The 17,726-nt window shown below is 50.7% G+C and overlaps 7 protein-coding genes across 7 annotated transcripts; 4 read left to right on the forward strand and 3 right to left on the reverse strand.

The window, feature by feature from the left end:
* Window positions 1–774: 774 nt before the first annotated feature.
* Window positions 775–1,990, forward strand: PC9H_008091 (uncharacterized protein; the record flags this gene model as incomplete). Its single annotated transcript, XM_036777611.1, has 6 exons — window positions 775–855; window positions 907–975; window positions 1,028–1,226; window positions 1,278–1,499; window positions 1,549–1,704; window positions 1,758–1,990. The coding sequence occupies 6 exons, from the start codon at window positions 775–777 to the stop codon at window positions 1,988–1,990; spliced, it is 960 nt and encodes a 319-aa protein (XP_036631231.1).
* A 522-nt stretch (window positions 1,991–2,512) lies between these two features.
* On the forward strand, window positions 2,513–3,528 carry PC9H_008092 (uncharacterized protein; the record flags this gene model as incomplete). The annotated part of the gene is made up of 6 exons (XM_036777612.1): window positions 2,513–2,752; window positions 2,812–2,828; window positions 2,884–2,920; window positions 2,976–3,037; window positions 3,094–3,278; window positions 3,344–3,528. The coding sequence occupies 6 exons, from the start codon at window positions 2,513–2,515 to the stop codon at window positions 3,526–3,528; spliced, it is 726 nt and encodes a 241-aa protein (XP_036631232.1).
* A 1,018-nt stretch (window positions 3,529–4,546) lies between these two features.
* PC9H_008093 (uncharacterized protein) lies at window positions 4,547–7,875 on the forward strand (the record flags this gene model as incomplete). Its single annotated transcript, XM_036777613.1, has 9 exons — window positions 4,547–4,648; window positions 4,716–5,042; window positions 5,234–6,146; window positions 6,199–6,272; window positions 6,324–6,434; window positions 6,487–6,798; window positions 6,850–7,318; window positions 7,370–7,644; window positions 7,696–7,875. 9 exons carry the CDS (start codon window positions 4,547–4,549, stop codon window positions 7,873–7,875), a joined length of 2,763 nt encoding a protein of 920 aa, XP_036631233.1.
* An 840-nt stretch (window positions 7,876–8,715) lies between these two features.
* On the reverse strand, window positions 8,716–10,010 carry PC9H_008094 (uncharacterized protein; the record flags this gene model as incomplete). Its single annotated transcript, XM_036777614.1, has 5 exons — window positions 8,716–8,896; window positions 8,976–9,046; window positions 9,109–9,234; window positions 9,287–9,591; window positions 9,647–10,010. 5 exons carry the CDS (start codon window positions 10,008–10,010, stop codon window positions 8,716–8,718), a joined length of 1,047 nt encoding a protein of 348 aa, XP_036631234.1.
* A 764-nt stretch (window positions 10,011–10,774) lies between these two features.
* On the forward strand, window positions 10,775–12,990 carry PC9H_008095 (uncharacterized protein; the record flags this gene model as incomplete). Its single annotated transcript, XM_036777615.1, has 9 exons — window positions 10,775–10,972; window positions 11,054–11,176; window positions 11,229–11,287; window positions 11,339–11,450; window positions 11,504–12,046; window positions 12,106–12,382; window positions 12,440–12,587; window positions 12,689–12,845; window positions 12,898–12,990. The coding sequence occupies 9 exons, from the start codon at window positions 10,775–10,777 to the stop codon at window positions 12,988–12,990; spliced, it is 1,710 nt and encodes a 569-aa protein (XP_036631235.1).
* A 642-nt stretch (window positions 12,991–13,632) lies between these two features.
* On the reverse strand, window positions 13,633–15,190 carry PC9H_008096 (uncharacterized protein; the record flags this gene model as incomplete). Its single annotated transcript, XM_036777616.1, has 5 exons — window positions 13,633–13,986; window positions 14,038–14,348; window positions 14,408–14,875; window positions 14,949–15,030; window positions 15,104–15,190. 5 exons carry the CDS (start codon window positions 15,188–15,190, stop codon window positions 13,633–13,635), a joined length of 1,302 nt encoding a protein of 433 aa, XP_036631236.1.
* Window positions 15,191–16,342: 1,152 nt separating this feature from the next.
* PKA1 (camp-dependent protein kinase catalytic subunit) lies at window positions 16,343–17,726 on the reverse strand (the record flags this gene model as incomplete). Its single annotated transcript, XM_036777617.1, has 4 exons — window positions 16,343–16,475; window positions 16,527–17,104; window positions 17,152–17,381; window positions 17,441–17,726. The coding sequence occupies 4 exons, from the start codon at window positions 17,724–17,726 to the stop codon at window positions 16,343–16,345; spliced, it is 1,227 nt and encodes a 408-aa protein (XP_036631237.1).

Below are 17,726 nucleotides of genomic sequence, written 5' to 3' on the forward strand. Positions count from 1 at the left end.
AATTAACCCTGACTATTACTGACTGTGCGACAGTGCCAACAGCAGGTCAATTGTGTCGACTTATCTGTACTGACCTTAGACACCAGCTGACTAGATTTGACTGTATTTCTCAGATATGCGAGGGGGACCCACAAAATCAATTTCCAGTGTATTCACAGTCAAATTTTCGGCTTAAGTCCAGCAAAGTCCGCCAAAGTCCACCAAAGTCAGTATTTTCTGACTGTGATAAAATACTGAAAGTGACAGCTGATGTCAAAATCGTAGACACTGCCCGAAAAACCGGACATCCAGCCACTTGCCATCTTGGGCGAATGACATAAGCAAAATTGAACTCCGACTGAACGAGTCCAAGCACGACGCGCCGCACAATGTGCGATAACATTCTCTTGCTATCATGGGGAATTATCGCTTCATTCACCCCGAGCGGAAGAAGCTCGTCCGTTACCATGTCTGCCACCTTATCTCCCTCTCAAATTTCTAAGATACTGGCATCTCCAAACAAATAATATACCGTGCGAATTTTCTAGAATTTCTATGACGCTCTCGAGCCAAGGCACTTGATGATTGGAGGCTCGGCATGCCGAACGGCCCAAAATGGCAGGTGGTGGACTTCCGTTAAGCAACCGGGTACGTCGATTGCATGCATCTTTTGCAAGCGTCCGTGATTTCACAACCGGTTCCTTCCATGTCATTTCAGGACCCATAATATCTCTCGCGTCCATCCATACCCATACCCCACCCTAATAGTAACCACAACGGCGGCCCCCCTTGAAGATGTCGAGAAACGGTAACAAGAAGCCCGTAGGCTTTGCAACCCATATCATCGCTGGTGGTATCGCTGGTGGTTGTGAAGCGGTGAGTTCGTCTTCGAGTATACTGCGCCACGGAGTACTGATCAAGCCGTAGCTTGCGTGCCAACCGTTGGACACGATCAAAGTTCGAATGCAGCTCTCGCGATCAGGGCGAGCTCCTGGGGTGCGTACCCGCCGTTCAGGCAGACATCGTTGAAGCTAAAGGTCTACTTTAGACTAAAGCCAGAGGCTTTCTCGCAACTGGTGCCTACATTGTGAAACGAGAAACGCCTTTGGCATTGTACAAAGGCTTGGGCGCCGTTCTATCCGGCATCGTTCCAAAAATGGCTATACGCTTCGCTAGCTTCGAAGCCTACAAAGGCTGGCTGGCCGACAAATCAACTGGGAAGACGAGCATTGGAAACATCTTCCTTGGTGTGTGGCAGCATTTCCCCATCATCGCTTCATCTTAACGCCTTTCGACAGCTGGTCTGGGTGCAGGCACAACGGAGGCTATAGCGGTGGTGACGCCGATGGAAGTCGTCAAGATCCGTCTCCAGGCTCAGCAACACTCTCTAGCTGATCCACTAGAAGCCCCACGATATCGTAACGCTGGGCATGCTGTGTATACTATCGTTCGTGAAGAGGGGATATCTGCGTTGTATAGGGGTGTCTCCTTAACCGCCCTGCGGCAGGCAACCAATCAAGGTGAGCACCAACCTCGCTCGTTACGCATTCCGTTCACGAAGACTTGCAGGTGCCAATTTCACCGCGTACCAGGAAATCAAGAAATTGGCGCATCGCCTACAGCCAGACCTAGCTGACTTGCCGTCGTATCAACATATGGTTATCGGCCTTATTTCAGGAGCCATGGGTCCTTTCTCCAACGCACCTATCGATACTATAAAGACTCGTACGTCGAGCTCCTCTCTCATTGGTTTTGCCCGTGACATAACAACCTCGCAGGTCTCCAGAAGGCTACGGCTCTACCAGGTCAGACTGCGTTCCAGCGTATCGCTGCCATTGCTGGAGATATGTGGAAACAAGAAGGCGTGAAATCTTTCTACAAGGGTATAACACCTAGAGTGTTGCGTGTAGCCCCTGGCCAGGCGATTGTATTCGCGGTTTATGAGCGGGTGAGCAACATAATGGAGGCCGTTGCTCCAGCTGTACGCGAAGAGGATAAGTATTCAGAGTAGGCATTGTAATGTAACCTTGGGACTTTGTTGTATCGCTATTACCATCATCAACTTTTGCATTTCCAATCAGATTTATAATGTAGACATTTCTCCGGCAAAAAGTTCGACCGGTCATGCCGGCCTAATCTGTAGTTGATGTTATTTAACGGTTGGAAATTATGCAGACCTCTCACTCGAACGCGACTACCATCAGCCCTCGACTACTCTAGAAGAATCAACATGGCAGCGGCAGCGACCCGAGTCTTGGTTCTCCATGGGCAAGTCAACGATTCATTCATTCTAGCGGCACCTGACGTTCATCTTCATTCTTTCCCTGACCCTGTTGTAGATATTCGCAGAACGCTAACATCTTCAGCAAACGGGTAACGCTATTCACTCATGATCATGTATTCCACAGCAATCTCACACACATATAAAAGCTTGGGGCCCTTCGCAAGCAATGTGGCAAGAACGTAGACTTTTGTACGACATTCCAGCGATCTGATCGAAGGCTAAAATGCTGACTTACTGGCACTATTGGCAATGATTTCGTTTACAGTTTTCCTAGATGCACCCCACATCTTACGGCCGGTCGACCTCGTGGGGTTAAACCCGAATTCGAATCCCCAAGCAACATTAGAAGCACTAGATTCCGCAGCTGAACCTGATCCAGCACTGGCGCCCCGGGCGTGGTGGAAAGTCAACGAAGACAGGACTGTTGCGTACGGCTTGGAAGAGACATTGGAATTGCTTCGCGACGTATTGAAGGAGCAGAAGTTCAATGTGGGTCGCCATTCTCCATCATCATTATGCGGGGTAGACCCTTGAAAGCGATCTCCTAGGGTGTTTTCGGCTTTAGGTGAGTAGGCGACACGACAGAAGCTGCTGGAAGGGCTATTGATGGGTATACTTAGTCAAGGCGCTGCGTTGGCTGCTATGCTCTCGGCACTAGTACGTTATTCTTTTGGCATAACTTCCTTCTGCCGCTGATGGGCGCAATAATCAGCTTGAACGCCCCCACGTTGTCCCGTCGTTTCTAGTAAACGGACAACTACCCCACCCCCCTTTGTACGTCCAAATTTGGTTTGAGGCGCGTACAGCAACGCTGAACGAAGTCTCTACAGCGACTTCTGCGTTGCGATCTCAGGCTTCCGACTACGCGACCCCCTTGCAGATACCATTTTTGCGGACGGATATTCGACGCCAACTCTTCATGTAATCGGGAAGACGGATGTCATCGTAGTCGAAGAACGCTCGCGCCTACTCGTTGGCATCTCAACCCAGCCCAGAGTCGAAGAGCACGAAGGTGGTGCGTATTTCTCTTCGGTCGTCTCTTTCTTCCACAGAACGAAGGTTGAATGACGCGATCACTAGGCCACTTTGTTCCTTCGAAGGGGAATTGGCGTAAATTCCTCGCTGATTATCTCCGCGACCCCGCTTCAAGCGACCTTGTGCCGTCTCCTAACTCGTTTACAGGTGTTTCTAGCGGCCCGAATTCAGGTGCTGCCACACCGGTTGGTCCAACCTCGGGAGGAACGGTCCTGATGATGAAGCTCTGAGAACCTCCGCAGACTCATGGGTCACTCCTCTACTTATAGTTAGTTCATGTCTAATCGCACCTTCGTAGATGCGTTATAGAGTGTAGATGATTTGGAAAGTGAGTTGTGCCGTTCGGAGGGTGCTTCCAGACCTGATTAACTTTGAGTCACAGGAATCATTATGTTATCTAGCGCAACGGCCACGGCGTCCGGCCATAGATTCTTGATCTGTCCCAAGCCTGGACGGCTTGTCAGTGCTCGATATGAATCTTGATCGCAGTCCTGTCATATCGTGTTCATCTGTATTGTGGTGGGTGTTACATTGGGGTGCTTGAGAAGGACGACCGACGGAAGCGTCTCTTCAACTGCCTCATTGATATCATTTCATATAGCTGTACTTCTCGCTCGTGGCCTTCACGAAGGCCACCGAAGAACTTGATTCAAATTGTGTTTGTGGTAAGCCTCGGGTTGCAAAGCCGGAACACTCGAAGATTCTGCCAGTAAATTCTGACGGATGACAATCCAAAGGCTTCCGGCCGGTCAACTCATAGAAGGCGCCGGTGTGGAGACGTCGTGGTTTCTCTTCCCCAGATTGTGACTCGTCCGCGTTGCACACTTGATGATAACGGGTATCGCTGTCTCAAACTCGAGCAGCGGTATCTATTAATCGATGTGTCTTCCATCCAATCTAGTTATGGTGATCATCGAAAGATATACGGCATATGTTGATAGCGTGATCCCCAAGCTTTCTGCCCCCGTCTTGGTGTCCTACATTTGTAGTCTCTGGCCGCTGGAAGCGCAGGGTAGTGTACAGGGTCAACTACATCGGATTCCCTCAGCCGCAAGTTTAGTGCAGTGGTTCACTGTGTTGTGTGACAGTCAAGGGTGACAGAAATGTGACTTGATGTGACCGTGACAGATGGCAACAATATGCCCACAGAACTGATCTATTCGTACCTGTCTTTATACCGCCATCCCTCGAAATCTCATTATTTTCGTTCCTTTATCTTCAGAACGCGTCTACGATATACGAAACGATATGTCGTCCTGGTCCCCTCAACCGGCAGGATTGCAGGAAATCCTGCAAACAATACATGAATCAACGGACATGAACGTTACCGTGCAGCGAAATATCACCCAGGTCAGTTCGCACAGCGTTGGCAGATGGTCCATATATAAGCTAATATGGTCGCCGCCGACGTCTTCAGAAACTGAACAATTTCACGCGTGTACCAGACTACATTGCATATCTAGCCCATATCCTCACTACAACTCAAGAGGAGGCTCGGATTCGAACCATTGCTGGATATCTTTTGAAGAACAATTCGCGCCTCATCCTGAACGCCACTCCAGAAGTTGTCGCCTATGTCAAGGTCGCAGTGTTGCAGGCATTCACCGATTCGACAGTGATGATTCGCAATGCCGCCGGTCAGGATATAGTGGCGTTTCTGGGGGTCCTCGAACCGAGGAATTGGCCAGAGTGCCTCCAACAGTTAGTCAACTCGCTTGACTCGGAGGATGTGGAACATCAAGAGGTGAGTACATAGCCATTATTCATGCTCGGCCTCCCAGTACCCGTGTTGGAACGGCAAACGTAAGCTACTATGCTGCGTCAGCACGCGCCGAATCCGCCTATACGACCCTCCTTCTGTTTACTCGACCGTTTTATCTGCCCAATGCGCTAGCGTGACATTCATTTCGCTTCGTACTGATTCTGGTATCTTAGGCTGCATTCAATGTCTTGGAAAAAGCCTGTGAGGACTACCCTCGTAAATTGGATGTCGAAATCGGCGGCATGCGACCTTTGGATTTCATGATCCCCAAGTTTCTCGCACTTACTGAACACCCTTCCGCCAAGATGCGAGCCCACGCAGTGGCTTGCCTCTCATATTTTGTCCCCGTGAACTGTCAATCGCTCTTCGTTCATATCGACGCTTTCATCGTCGCTTTATTCAAGCGTGCTTCGGACGAGGATCCTCAAGTTCGGCGTCATGTCTGTCAAGCCCTTGTGCTCCTTCTCGCCGCCCGTCCCGAGAAGCTCATGCCGGAGATGACCAATGTCGCCGAGTATATGCTCTACTCTACAAAGGACAAGAACGAGAACGTCGCTTTGGAAGCATGCGAGTTCTGGTTAACTTTTGCCGAGGACGCAGATCTCGCTGTATATTTGCACCCGCTACTTGGTCGGGTAGCTCCCGTCTTACTTGACTGTATGGTTTACGGCGACGACGATCTTCTCTGGCTGGAAGGAGACGCAGAAGATGCTGCCGTCCCTGATAAAGACACGGACATCAAACCACGGCATTACGGTGGCAAATCGCATGGTCTGGAACGCGAGGGTAACGGTGCTCCTGCTGGAGAGGAAGCTGGCGCCAAAGCCCGTGTTGGCGCATACGGTGAGGAAACTTACGACTCGGACGAGGAAGAAGATTACGATCTTGACGATGATGACTTCGCCGAGGAGATGTCCACCGAGTGGAATCTTCGCAAATGTGCCGCAGCGGCTTTGGATGTACTGGCAGTCCGGTTTGGGGCCGATTTGTTGAACGTCTTACTTGGGCCGTTAAAGGAAAAACTGTGGAGTAATGACTGGCTTCAGAGAGAAAGTGGTATCTTGGCACTAGGTGCTATGGCTGAAGGTACGCTATCCTTAGAATTTGCCGGATCTCAGCTCATTCCACGTTTTCGAAGGCTGCATTGAGGCTATTGAAGCTCATCTGAGCACTCTAGTCCCTTACCTCATAAACACTTTGAACGATCCCAAAGTCAGTCCTCTCGCCATCGCGAATTGCGTCTAACTAAGCTACCGTCTACAGCCACTTGTTCGATCGATTACTTGCTGGACGCTTGGTCGATATGCTAGCTGGACATGCCAGCCTTTCTCCGAGGAGCATAAGACCCGGTACTTCGTACCAACCATGGAAGGCGTAAGAACCTACCAACGTGAAACATCCTCCTTGAACTTACAAATGCCCCTAGCTACTTCGCATGGTACTCGACAACAACAAGCGTGTCCAAGAAGCTGGGTGTAGTGCCTTTGCAACTTTGGAAGAGGACGCTGGAATGGAGCTTGTACCCTACCTCGAGCCCGTTCTTCGCAATCTCGTCTTCGCGTTCGAGAAATACCAGCACAAAAACATGCTCATCTTGTACGATGCCGTTGGCACGCTGGCAGATGCTGTTGGCCGCGCGCTCTCGAATCCAACATACGTTGAGATCTTGATGCCTCCGCTCACCACGCGCTGGTCTAAGCTGAAAGACGACGACGAAGACTTGATCCCACTGCTGGAGGTCAGTCTCTGCGTTGATTACATTTCTTCCATTAAGTAATGTCGCGTATAGTGCCTTGCGTCCGTGACCATTGCTATGGGCCCTTCTTTTGTCCCTTACGCTGGTCCGATCTTTGAGCGATGCTGCAATATCATCCACACATCCCTGCTCCAGTACCAGACCTATCAACAGAACCCCGAGCTCGAGGAACCCGACAAGTCTTTCCTCGTAGTTGCCTTGGATCTGCTGTCCGGTCTGACTCAAGGGCTAGGAATGGCTTTGGAGCCTTTCATCAGCCAGAGCCAACTCATGCAACTCGTCACCTTCTGCCTGAAACATCCTCAGGCTCCTGTCAGACAGTCCGCTTACGCACTCGTTGGCGATCTCGCCATGAACTGCTTCGCCTTCCTCCGTCCTCACATGCCTGCTATCATGGCAGAGTTGACGCTGCAGCTTGATCCTGAGCCTAAATTCGAGTTCGTGAGCGCGTCAAATAATGCCGCTTGGTCCGTTGGTGAAGTTGCGTTACGTTACGGCCGTGGTATGTAATTCTTCTACCGTCTACATCCTTCTCTAACGATGTTCTCCGTAGATGATCAAGAATTCCAACAATGGGTGAACCCTTTAATCGCGAGGTTGATTCCCATCCTACTACATCCCAAGGCCCCTCGGAGTCTACATGAAAATGCCGCTGTTTCGATAGGAAGAATTGGTCTAATGCACCCCAATCTTGTCGCTCCTCATCTACCGGAGTTCGCGCAGGCGTGGTGCCAAGCACTGTATGAGATTCGGGACAACGAAGAGAAAGACTCAGCATTCAGAGGGTTCTGCACCCTTGTTCAAACGAACCCTGCGGGCATCGCTAAGGTATGCTTCCGTCGCCCTGTTGCATAGTGCTTGCTAACTGACACCACTTAGTCGCTGTTGTGGTTCTGCAACGCAATCGTCAGATGGACACAACCATCCCCAGAGCTGAACCACATGTTCCAACAACTTTTGCAGGGCTTCAAGGCTCACGATGCGACAGGATGGGCTGCGCAGGTGTCCCAATTCCCGCCCGTCATTCAAGAACGTCTCGCTGCCCGCTATGGCGTGTAATACCTTGGCAAAACTCGAACCCTGTTGTCTAAATGAATATCATGCATTCTTCCAAACCCCATTTCTCTCTGTAACATCGTACTCCACTTGATCGCATCTCCTCCACGATGTGCCGTAGTTAGTGCTCTGCCTGCTCATCTCTTGCATCTGGATCTTTCCGTAGTAGTAGTAATTCCTCCATCATGACTCTTCAGTAGGTACATCTTAGTAGGTAGTGTTCTGATCGCATATTCCTCATTATAGCTGTGTCGTGGATTCCTTCTATGGCACCAGCGCACATTTTTAAGTAGCATTAGTAGTAGTTACAAGTTATCCTTGACCGCAATATAGTACGTAGTGTAGCAATTTATATCCGACTCCAGTAGATACAATGACTCGTTTTCAAATGCACATGTGTTGTACGATACGACTAGGGTTTTGTTTGGGCTCTTTGGCGATGTCTACTATCATTTATATGTAGCTAACAGATGGATCGATGAATGATGAAGGATGGAATCGGAATCACAAGTTGGCCCTCGACGTAGGTATAGAGATAGATAATACCATCCCTTATGCTTGAGTAGTGTATTACACCCATCATTTGATCGACTTCGCAGAGAAAGTAGCAATACTATTGGATTGTCTTACACTATATTGTAGTGTTAGTAATAATACACTTGATCGGGCATGCAGGACAAAACTATGATACGGTCGAATAACAGAGTTGATAAATACGTCTAAGATGTGTGTCATAACGACTGCAACTGTGGTGACGGCTCGTCGAGCGGAGAGTAATGCGACCTTGCGTATATACACATGAATGCTTTAATGGAGCCTCTCAAAAATGATCTGAACGGAAGACTAGAGACTGAATCGGCTGGAAACCTTGGTCTTGGTGTTCGCCCAGGCAACGGAGAGTCTGGTCGCCCGCTTCTCTTGGTGTTCGTGTCCAAGGTTGAGCGAGTCGAGGTCGACGGCGTCGTCGGAAAAACGGTTGAAGGGTTCTTTGAACACGCGATGTTGGCCATACGCAAGGAGTGGACTATTTTGCGTAACCAGAGCGATGGAAAATATATCATCAGCACAAATGAATGCTTGCAGACATGAAGCGGGGTACTGACGTGAGAACAAGAGAAACCACCATGAGGACTATAGTCGATACTGGTGGTTTGTATCCACCCCCGAGGATATCCTACGAAAGAGAAAGGAGTTTGGTGTGAGAAAACACTGGCTGGGGAGATGACGTGAACGTACAGCAATGTGGGATGTGTTACGGTCGAAAAGAAACCGAAGCCCCCTGCTCATACCCGATTGCTGATTAATTATAAGGTCAATGCCGAGGGCTGTTAGGAACGTTCCCGCTGAAGCGCAGCCAACGACCTAAACTCGGGAATCAGATGAGAAAGACGATGAAACGGTGAAGTAGACATACGATCCCTGTCCTCTGCCACCAAATTAGAACTGCTCCTCCTCCAACGCCTAGCGCAGCAATGAGGATCCAATTAGCAATAAACATTCCGGATTCGCGGCCGGGGATGAGAAGGTCTTCGCGTAAAAGCATTATACGAATGCCTGCTGAGACTCCGCCACTTATTCCTAGGCAGGTTATCCCAGCCACACGACCAAAATTAAAGGCGCCGATGACTCCTCCCAAGAGAAAGCATGCGAGGACGATAAGAGTGAGTGTGAGATCGGCGATGCCGGTGTCGGATACTGAGTTAATGAAACCGGCCCAGACTACACAAGAGTCGGTCAATAATGATGAGACATCAAGAATAGAGTTGAAACATACTGCAGACAGCAAGGGCCAACCCAGTACCAGTTGCTGTAGTGAGACGCCATCCTCTGAGGCCAGCTAAAGCCAGGGGCGCGCCGACGACGATGGAGAACGCAATCCATACGAGAGCTGCGGGGGAAGAGCCTACACCACCGCCATCCGTCGCAGGTCCTTGAGGGATAAGTGCTCCAGTATTTGGATCAAATACCTTCAATTCCCCCGTGACATTATTCAAGATAGGTGCCCTACGAGGTTCAAGTGTGACATGGGGTGCGAGAGTAGCGCTGATCGGTGTAGAGGTTATCGGGGACGCGAGGATTGTGCTGAATAAGTATATTAGAGTGAATAGTAGCGTTTTGAGGCGGACTGAGGCCGCCATTGTAGGGTAAAGAGCGAAAGCGTCGGTCTAGACAACGCGATAGTATGTGAAATTGAGCTTTTGGCTGTGATCGCCAACAGCTCGCTGGGAGACAGGCTGATCTGAACAAAAGACCTTGATTCGACGCAGATGAGGTGAAGAACGGGGGGGAAGCTGGGTGCAGCCCGGCACCAGGTGAATAAGACGAAGAAAAGACCAACGCGGAGGGGTATGGAGGTGGAGCCTGATACGAGGGTGAGAAGTCAAGAAAATCCCCGTGAAGACCCCTGTTTCCAGCCAGCGGTACGAAAGAAAAAAGCAATTATGGAGCGTCGGGGAGCACGCCGCGCACACTCGTTGTTTGCTGAGATCTGTCGTGTTGGCAACGTGATTGAGACCTTGTTTTACACATGTCATGACAAGGTGATTAGAAATACGTCAACCGGAGGAAGTAAATGCTTGCACTCACTAGAGTCTGACACCTTGACTGCCACGGAATTATCCCAGGTGGAGTCTAAGATGATATACAACCTTTGAGACAACGGGCTCAGTAAATGGTTTATTCCACGAAAATATTGAGATTCCTCGGCTCAGAGGATCAACCAGTGGTCTTGAATCAATGAGCCGACACCTACCTTACAGGCATAACACTTGATTCCAGCCTTTCGAGCAGGTGGCAGGAGGACCAGTCGCTGACAGGGGTAACGATGATCTTGATCGAAAGTAAGCTTTGGCCGTGTTTTCTCAGGCGCTAATCCAACTCCGCGCAAACTTTACTTCAGCGAATGGATTCATCACGACGGTCAAGGATGTTTGCAGCAGCGCTGAAAGTCGTCGGTGGAGACGAAGGCGGAGAACCGCCGCATGGAATAGACAGCGATTTCCTCGAACTAATCCACCAGCAACTTCAAACCATAGATATCTCTCGCGCATCCGACGATGTGCAGCTGCATGATGATGTACGCGCCGCTCTGATAGGAATCGTTCTGGAGAAATCAGAAATGGAACTGTATCTATCTCTATCTTGCATGCAATGCTAACGTGCTAATGTTCATTCTATACAGACTGGCGAGAAGACGAAAGGAGATTCCCGTAACCCCCGACGGGGACGCGCTGCTCTCGATGCCTCCGGGATACATGTTACCATCAGCTTCCAAGCGAGTAGCAAAGCCATGAATGGGCACCAGGTACTAATCATAGAGTCTTGGCTTTAGTTCCCGCGTGGAATGTATGGACAAGGAATCCCAGCTCCTCGAAGCCGAAACCGAGCACTCGAACAGTCGTCTGGAGCAAATGAAGTGGGTAGACCGAAAGTCTAGTTCTCCCTACAATCTCATGTGTGCAGGTAGATCGGCCACCAAGAAGATGTCTACAACTATAATGCAGCTGCGCAGCGCTATCAAAGAAACCGAAGCCAAGTCTTCGCAGTGCCTCGAGGGCTTCGATGAAATGGAAATCAAGGTAGGACGACTCGACTGCGTCGGACGACTTGAATTCCTGAGTCAGGGATCTAGATGGCCGTAGCTCTTTCTGGATGCCTATCTTCGTCTTATCAACTGATGGACGTATTCCCAAAGCCCGGTGTCGATTTGTGCTCTGTCTCGCCGCAAAGAACGACCACAGACGGCCCCTTTGTAAGTTATGACCGGACACTTGAGGGCATATCCTCCCTACGCAAGCCTGTCATCGAGCAGTACAAACGCAGAGTCGCCGATATCCACGCCATAGCGCAGGAAATACCTACGCCAGAGGAGATCGCGGCTGACCTGTGCGTTCTCCGGGAACCATCGACGGAAGCGTGGAGGGCCTCGGTTAGATTGGCACAAGAAGCTGCTTTTGACGCGGAAATTAGAGCGATGGTCGATGCGCTATCGCAGGACGGTCAGATAGACCTAGGTGAATTCCTTTCGGGGGATGATACAACAAAAACAACTACAACTACAACCGCTGGATACTCGCCGGGACGTGAGGTCGTGGACGTCGAGGCTGAGCTTGCGGCCGCGCTGAAGCTCGACCAATTCAACATCCTACAGAATAAGAAAACTGCCTTAGACGATGTACGGTGTGAAGCCCGCATCACCACCAACATTTCTCATGATGATTCTATTAAATTTAGGCACTTCGATCATTCAAGGAACGTGTCCTCCCTCCGCTGCAGGCGGCGCACGACTGCCTCTCGTCTATGCATGCAAAGACCGTGGAGGCTGAGGCGCTCCTAGGCGCGCTCGGCGAGGAACTCGAGGCCGTGGCAGACGGTGTGCGCGCTGCCAGAGCCAGTGCGCCGCCCCCGAAACCGAAACCGAAAGACAGCGCGGCTGGGGATAACGGGCGCGGTGCGTGCGGCGACCATGGGGCATTTGCGCATTTGTGCGATTTCTTCAAGGAACGTGAACGTGAGTGCCTTGTTATTGTGAGAGGACGAATGGTGTACTGAGCCTGTGTTTGGATAGCTTCGCGTCCTAAAGGCGCGCCGCCGCTGGTCCTGCTCGACACAGAAGATATCGAGAACGAGATAAACCTCTGGACGGCGTACGAAGCGGCGCTGCTGGAGGACGAGCAACGCCTCCTCGCGCGTATCCCACCTTCTTTGGAGAACCTGTAAGATCCCTCTTCCTTCTCCCGAAATATTAGCAGACCAATTTACGATCCACCCCTCACACTCTCACGCAACATCGTGCATCGTGCATCATATATTGTAGATCCGCTAGCCACGCGCCCCTGTTGTCCGCCATATACCAGCACTCCCCGCTCAACTCCTCGCCCCCCTTCTCCGATTCCCCGCGCCTCGCCTCAGTAACGAGAATTACTCAAGCCAAAGCAGATGCGCTAGCAGAAACACTGGCCAGGATACAGAAGGTGCGTCTGCAGCAAGTACACTGTTTGGACTCCAGTGCTCGAGTGCTTATAGTGGATGTCACCCCAGGATATCGAGTCGATCGAGTCGAGGCAAGCACAGAAGAAGCTTTCTCTCTTTGTGTCGAAGTGGACCGCGAAGAAGTAGATATCTGATACCGTTCGCTAGCTATCTTAGTCGATTACTTCGAGAATCGACAAGTGAAGTTCAATTACTTCCTTAATGGTTCTCGTTTGGCCTACATTGCACCAATGTACAAGTGTCCAGTCTAGCGAGACTGCTCCGGACTGCTCTGGTTCTTGTGCGGACCCGCGAGACAGGCAGTGTTCCGATTCCGCGACCTCTTGCTCTAGAGCGCAACAAGCCTTCAATTTTCGGTTTCGCTAGAATCCTTTCCAAATCCCGTCCGCTAATAGACCCTCACATCACGTGGTCTTGCGACTGCAACCACAATCAAACGCCTTTGATTTAGCACCGCCAATCTCTCACTTTTTCTGCCTTGGTTTCGCCGCGCGTATCGTGACATCGCTAGCTTCAATTACAGTCAAAAAAGGGGAGGCCGAAAGAGGTTTGACGCGTCGTTGTGCGGGATTCCTCTTCAGACTGAATCACGAAGCGACGCGCCCATTTCCTAGGTCAAGAGCTCCTCCCTTTAGAGAAGGAAGGAATGCGAGCTACGCTCGCAATGACATTCGAAACCCATGCCCTACCACTTCAAAGCGAGTGTCCCGCGGATCCATCCTGTACGATTATTTGTTCGTCTACTTATGGTTGCTACAAATTTCCCAATCATTCGTTGGGCACTACATCGACGAATGAGTTGAAATTATATGTTTGGCATTCTTTCGTGACGAATGCAGATCCGAACCCAGAAACCACGACATTGTTGTTCCGGATGATCTGAATAAAAGGTATCTGCGAATCCTGTTGTGGAAATGCGACTTGGCCAATCGATACGCCCGCTGGTGCATTCCATTCGAGATGATTGTTCAACCCGATGTCCATGGTGACGGTAGCCGGGCTTGTGAGGAGCGCAAATCCGAAGACGGCATCTGCGGGGAATTGTGAGTTACGAGGCTTCGATGGTATTGCACAATTCGCGTCTTTGGGATGCAGGCGGTACCACACTACTACTTGATCTTTCTGCAGTGATAATCAGAGCACATCATCAGTTTAATTCGTACTAACACTGACCTGAACAACAGGTGGCAAATTGTCCAGATACCACGAAACATAATACTTCGCGACGATCTGCCAGCCCGTGTGATCCATCCCATCAACATACGCGTGCGCATCCGCGTCCATGAACACATTCGGATTGACCGTGCCGATGTACTGCGACTCCGCGTAGTCGTTCCAGGTTACGATCTCCACGATGTCCGGCACGACGTCGGTGATCGCCTGCTCCCAGCGGTACTTCCACAGTGTGTCGCTGAGTTCGACCCAGTCGTTGTCGAGGTTCCCGCCTCCGCTGCCGAGATTTTTGAATTGCCAAGGGGACACGGCTACCAGATGCTCTTGTGAGCAGCGCATCTTGCCAAGAGTGAAGGTGAATATATCATACACATGATGAATGGACCAGTCCGAGACGATTTGATCGCGGTTTGATACGCTTTATCCGTATCCGTCGTAAGGAGGTTCCCATTATCCTGAGGCCACGACCACCAATTCATGAACCCATCAATAGAAGGGAACTGCGTAAGCAACGTGCTCGCTGCACCAGGGTCGCGGAACGAGATGAAAGCAGGCGCCAGAGAAATCTGGATTCCCCGCGCCGCCAGCGTTGACTTGAGATTCGTCCAGAAGGTATCGCCCTTGTCCTCGCCTCGGAAGGAGGAGACCAACACCTTGCCATTCCATTTGAAGGTGCTCGGGCTGGCGGCGTGCGCGGAGACGAGGGCTGCTATGGTTGCGATGTCCCAGTTGAAGGCGAAGTCGAAAGAGAAGAAGAGGGGGAAGCCCCTCGACTCGGCTACAGAGTAGGCATCTGCGATCCGCGACGGCTCGTAGGAGTTCCCCGCCGTATTCAAGACTGACGAAACGAAATGTTTACTAAATTAAATTGCAGTAATGGGTAGCAAGCATAGGCAGCGAGTGTAACCTACCGAACCCTTGAATACCAACAGCAGAAGCAGCGTTGATCTCGTTCTCCCAGTCAGCAATGCTGTAGGACTCTGAATTAGCAGCCTACAAGGCGAAGCGGAGTGTAATCCGTTTCAGTGAATAGTCTCAAGCCGTAACTCGATCTGAACCACTCCACCATGAAATGCGCGAAAACATTCTTGCTAGCGGCGAAGATGGGTGTGAGGCCTACAAGGCACAACGCCGTAAGATAGACACGTAACATGATGGTGGGGAGCTCAGAGAGGGTTGCATTACCCTATGGTTCGAAAACTTAATGCCGTAGAGCTGAATTCAGTACGCTGGACTTCTGTGAAGAGCTGCGGACTGCACGTCATAGGCGAGCTTCGAAGCAGTTCCACCTTCCATGTGGGCCACGGTCTAATGACCAGAGGAGGGCCCCTTCGAAGCGACTAACCAGGATGCTTTCTCGCGGTGATACGAAGCCCGGCACTGGATCGCATCTGAGAACTGAGAACAGACCATCGAACGGTGTGCCGAAATATATCCATATCACTGCCCCACGGGCTTTATCATGATGCAGCGAGTATTCACATGATTAGCCAGTACACGCATGATGTAGACGAGGCGAACGCACCTGCAAGTACACCTGCGGCTTCAAAGGTCAGATAGACAAACTAGGAAGTGGGTCAGAAGGTGCGCAGCGTGTCGTGACAGGGGAAAGAGTAAGAGAGCCGTAATGCGAAAGGGTCAAGGAAGGAAATAATATCTGGTACAGTGAGTGGCATAGAAGTCTGGAGGATAGGAAGGTGTGAAGATATGATATAGGTCGTGGATTGGATTTTATGCACATGTGGTGCTGTCTATACATGAGATGAGATTGATGACAATGAGGATGGGTGATACTTGAATATTTGAATACTTGGTTTGAAACGCGAATGCCAGCAGTCCGACAGATCTCTGATAACAACATAACAACATCGACAACATCAACACTGAGAACAACGGCAACGGTTCGCTGTTGTACCGAAAAGAGCAAGAAACGCCGCCCAAAATCAAAATCAAAGACATTACAACACCATATGTCCCATAGGCGGATAGGAAAAAGAATAAGAAAGGGAAGTTTGAGAATAAGAAGGGATAATTAGAGTCATTGCTGCCGAGTACGGCCCCACCGTTCGTACACCGTCCACCGAAGCCAAAAGACGAGCGGACGGCGTCGCGAGTGGGATTTTTGTTGTACACAGTACAATCGTGGTACACTGTTGCACAAACCCCCATTTGTTGATTAAACATATGTTGATTGGGAAACCAAGATGGATATCGGTGGAGGGATGGAGGTCGTTGCGGGTTCGTCCGTTAGTCGTGCCATTTGTAGCGTGCGTTGAAGTGACTTTGAGAATTGAATAGTGACGGTCTATACGTGTATATGCGCCATCTGCGATACAGGCGTCGCGGAATATTCGAAGCCTGTGAATAGCGGCCCGTAGGGATCGTTCGCTGGTACGCCGTACAACTTGGCCGAATCGTCTTCTGCATACATCTCAAAACTATTTCTAATGGTTAATTCCTATAGCCAGAGAGAAACACGGATGACATACGCTGAGGCATCGCCATCGCTTCTAACTTTAGGCAAATACGGCGCCGTAATCTCTCGCGCATTCAGCCTGACCCAATCGACCTCCTTAAACCAGCCATGCGAAAACACATCCCCCGCCCCGCTTCTCATGTTGCCGTACCGCTTGCTGGGATCGCTCTCCATCAGCTTCAATATCAGATCTGTCGCAAGGGGCTGGAAGGTCGGCCACCTTATGAAGGCGGGGCCACGCGTGATCTTTTCGTACAGGAGGACGGGGTTGGCGTCGGGTTGGTGGTACGGCGGGAGCCCGGAAAGCATCTCGAAGATGAGGATGCCTAGAGCGTACCAGTCCACGGATTTGTTGTATCGCTGCTGCTGTATGATCTCAGGTGCGAGGTAGTCGGGCGTCCCGCACAGCGTCCACGTCGTTGTATCACAGCTCTTCGCGAACCCAAAGTCTGCGACTTTGATGTGCCCGTCAATATTAAGCAGTATGTTTTCAGGCTTGAGGTCCCGATATATGATGTCCAGACTATGCAGATAGTTCAGCGCCAGCGCCACCTCTGCCGCGTAGAATTTCGCCACTGGGTCCGGGAACCTCTGCGCACGGTCAGATCACCCTAGGACAGACAACCGACTCGACGCACGTTAGATCTCCGTAGCAGCGTGAACAATTCCCCGCCAGGGACGAAATCCATCACCATGTACAGATTCGTGCAGTCTTGGAACGTCCCCCATAGATTCACGATGAACGGATGCTGGATGCACTCCAAGATATGCTGCTCGTTGTTCGTGTGCGCTTCCTGCTTCATCTTCACCACCTTCTCCTTATTCAGCACCTTGATGGCGTAGAATCGGAGATTGTGTTTGCTTTGCACTGCAATCCCCCGGTTAGTAGTGGTAGTAGCAGCAGCAATAATGCAAGGGGATACGCACCGAGATGCACCCGCCCAAAGCTTCCCGTCCCGAGTGTCCTTTGAATCACAAAATCTGCTAGTTTGTACGACCCCCGCGTCTTTTTCACTAGCCTCGGCTGCATGGGCTCTTCCGGTAGAACGTCCAAGCTATCCCCCCGCTTACTCAAGTCGCTAAATGATGTGCGTTCCGTTGAAATCGAGCCTCGATGGTCGAAATGAGTCTGTGAGTGCCCGGGGGTATGCGTTAGGGTATGGGGAATTGTGCCTTGACCTAGCGAGTTGGCCAGGATATGATGCTGGACCAT

This window comes from Pleurotus ostreatus (genome assembly GCF_014466165.1).
Source record: "Pleurotus ostreatus strain PC9 chromosome Unknown scaffold_5, whole genome shotgun sequence".
Classification (NCBI taxonomy): Eukaryota; Fungi; Basidiomycota; class Agaricomycetes; order Agaricales; family Pleurotaceae; genus Pleurotus; species Pleurotus ostreatus.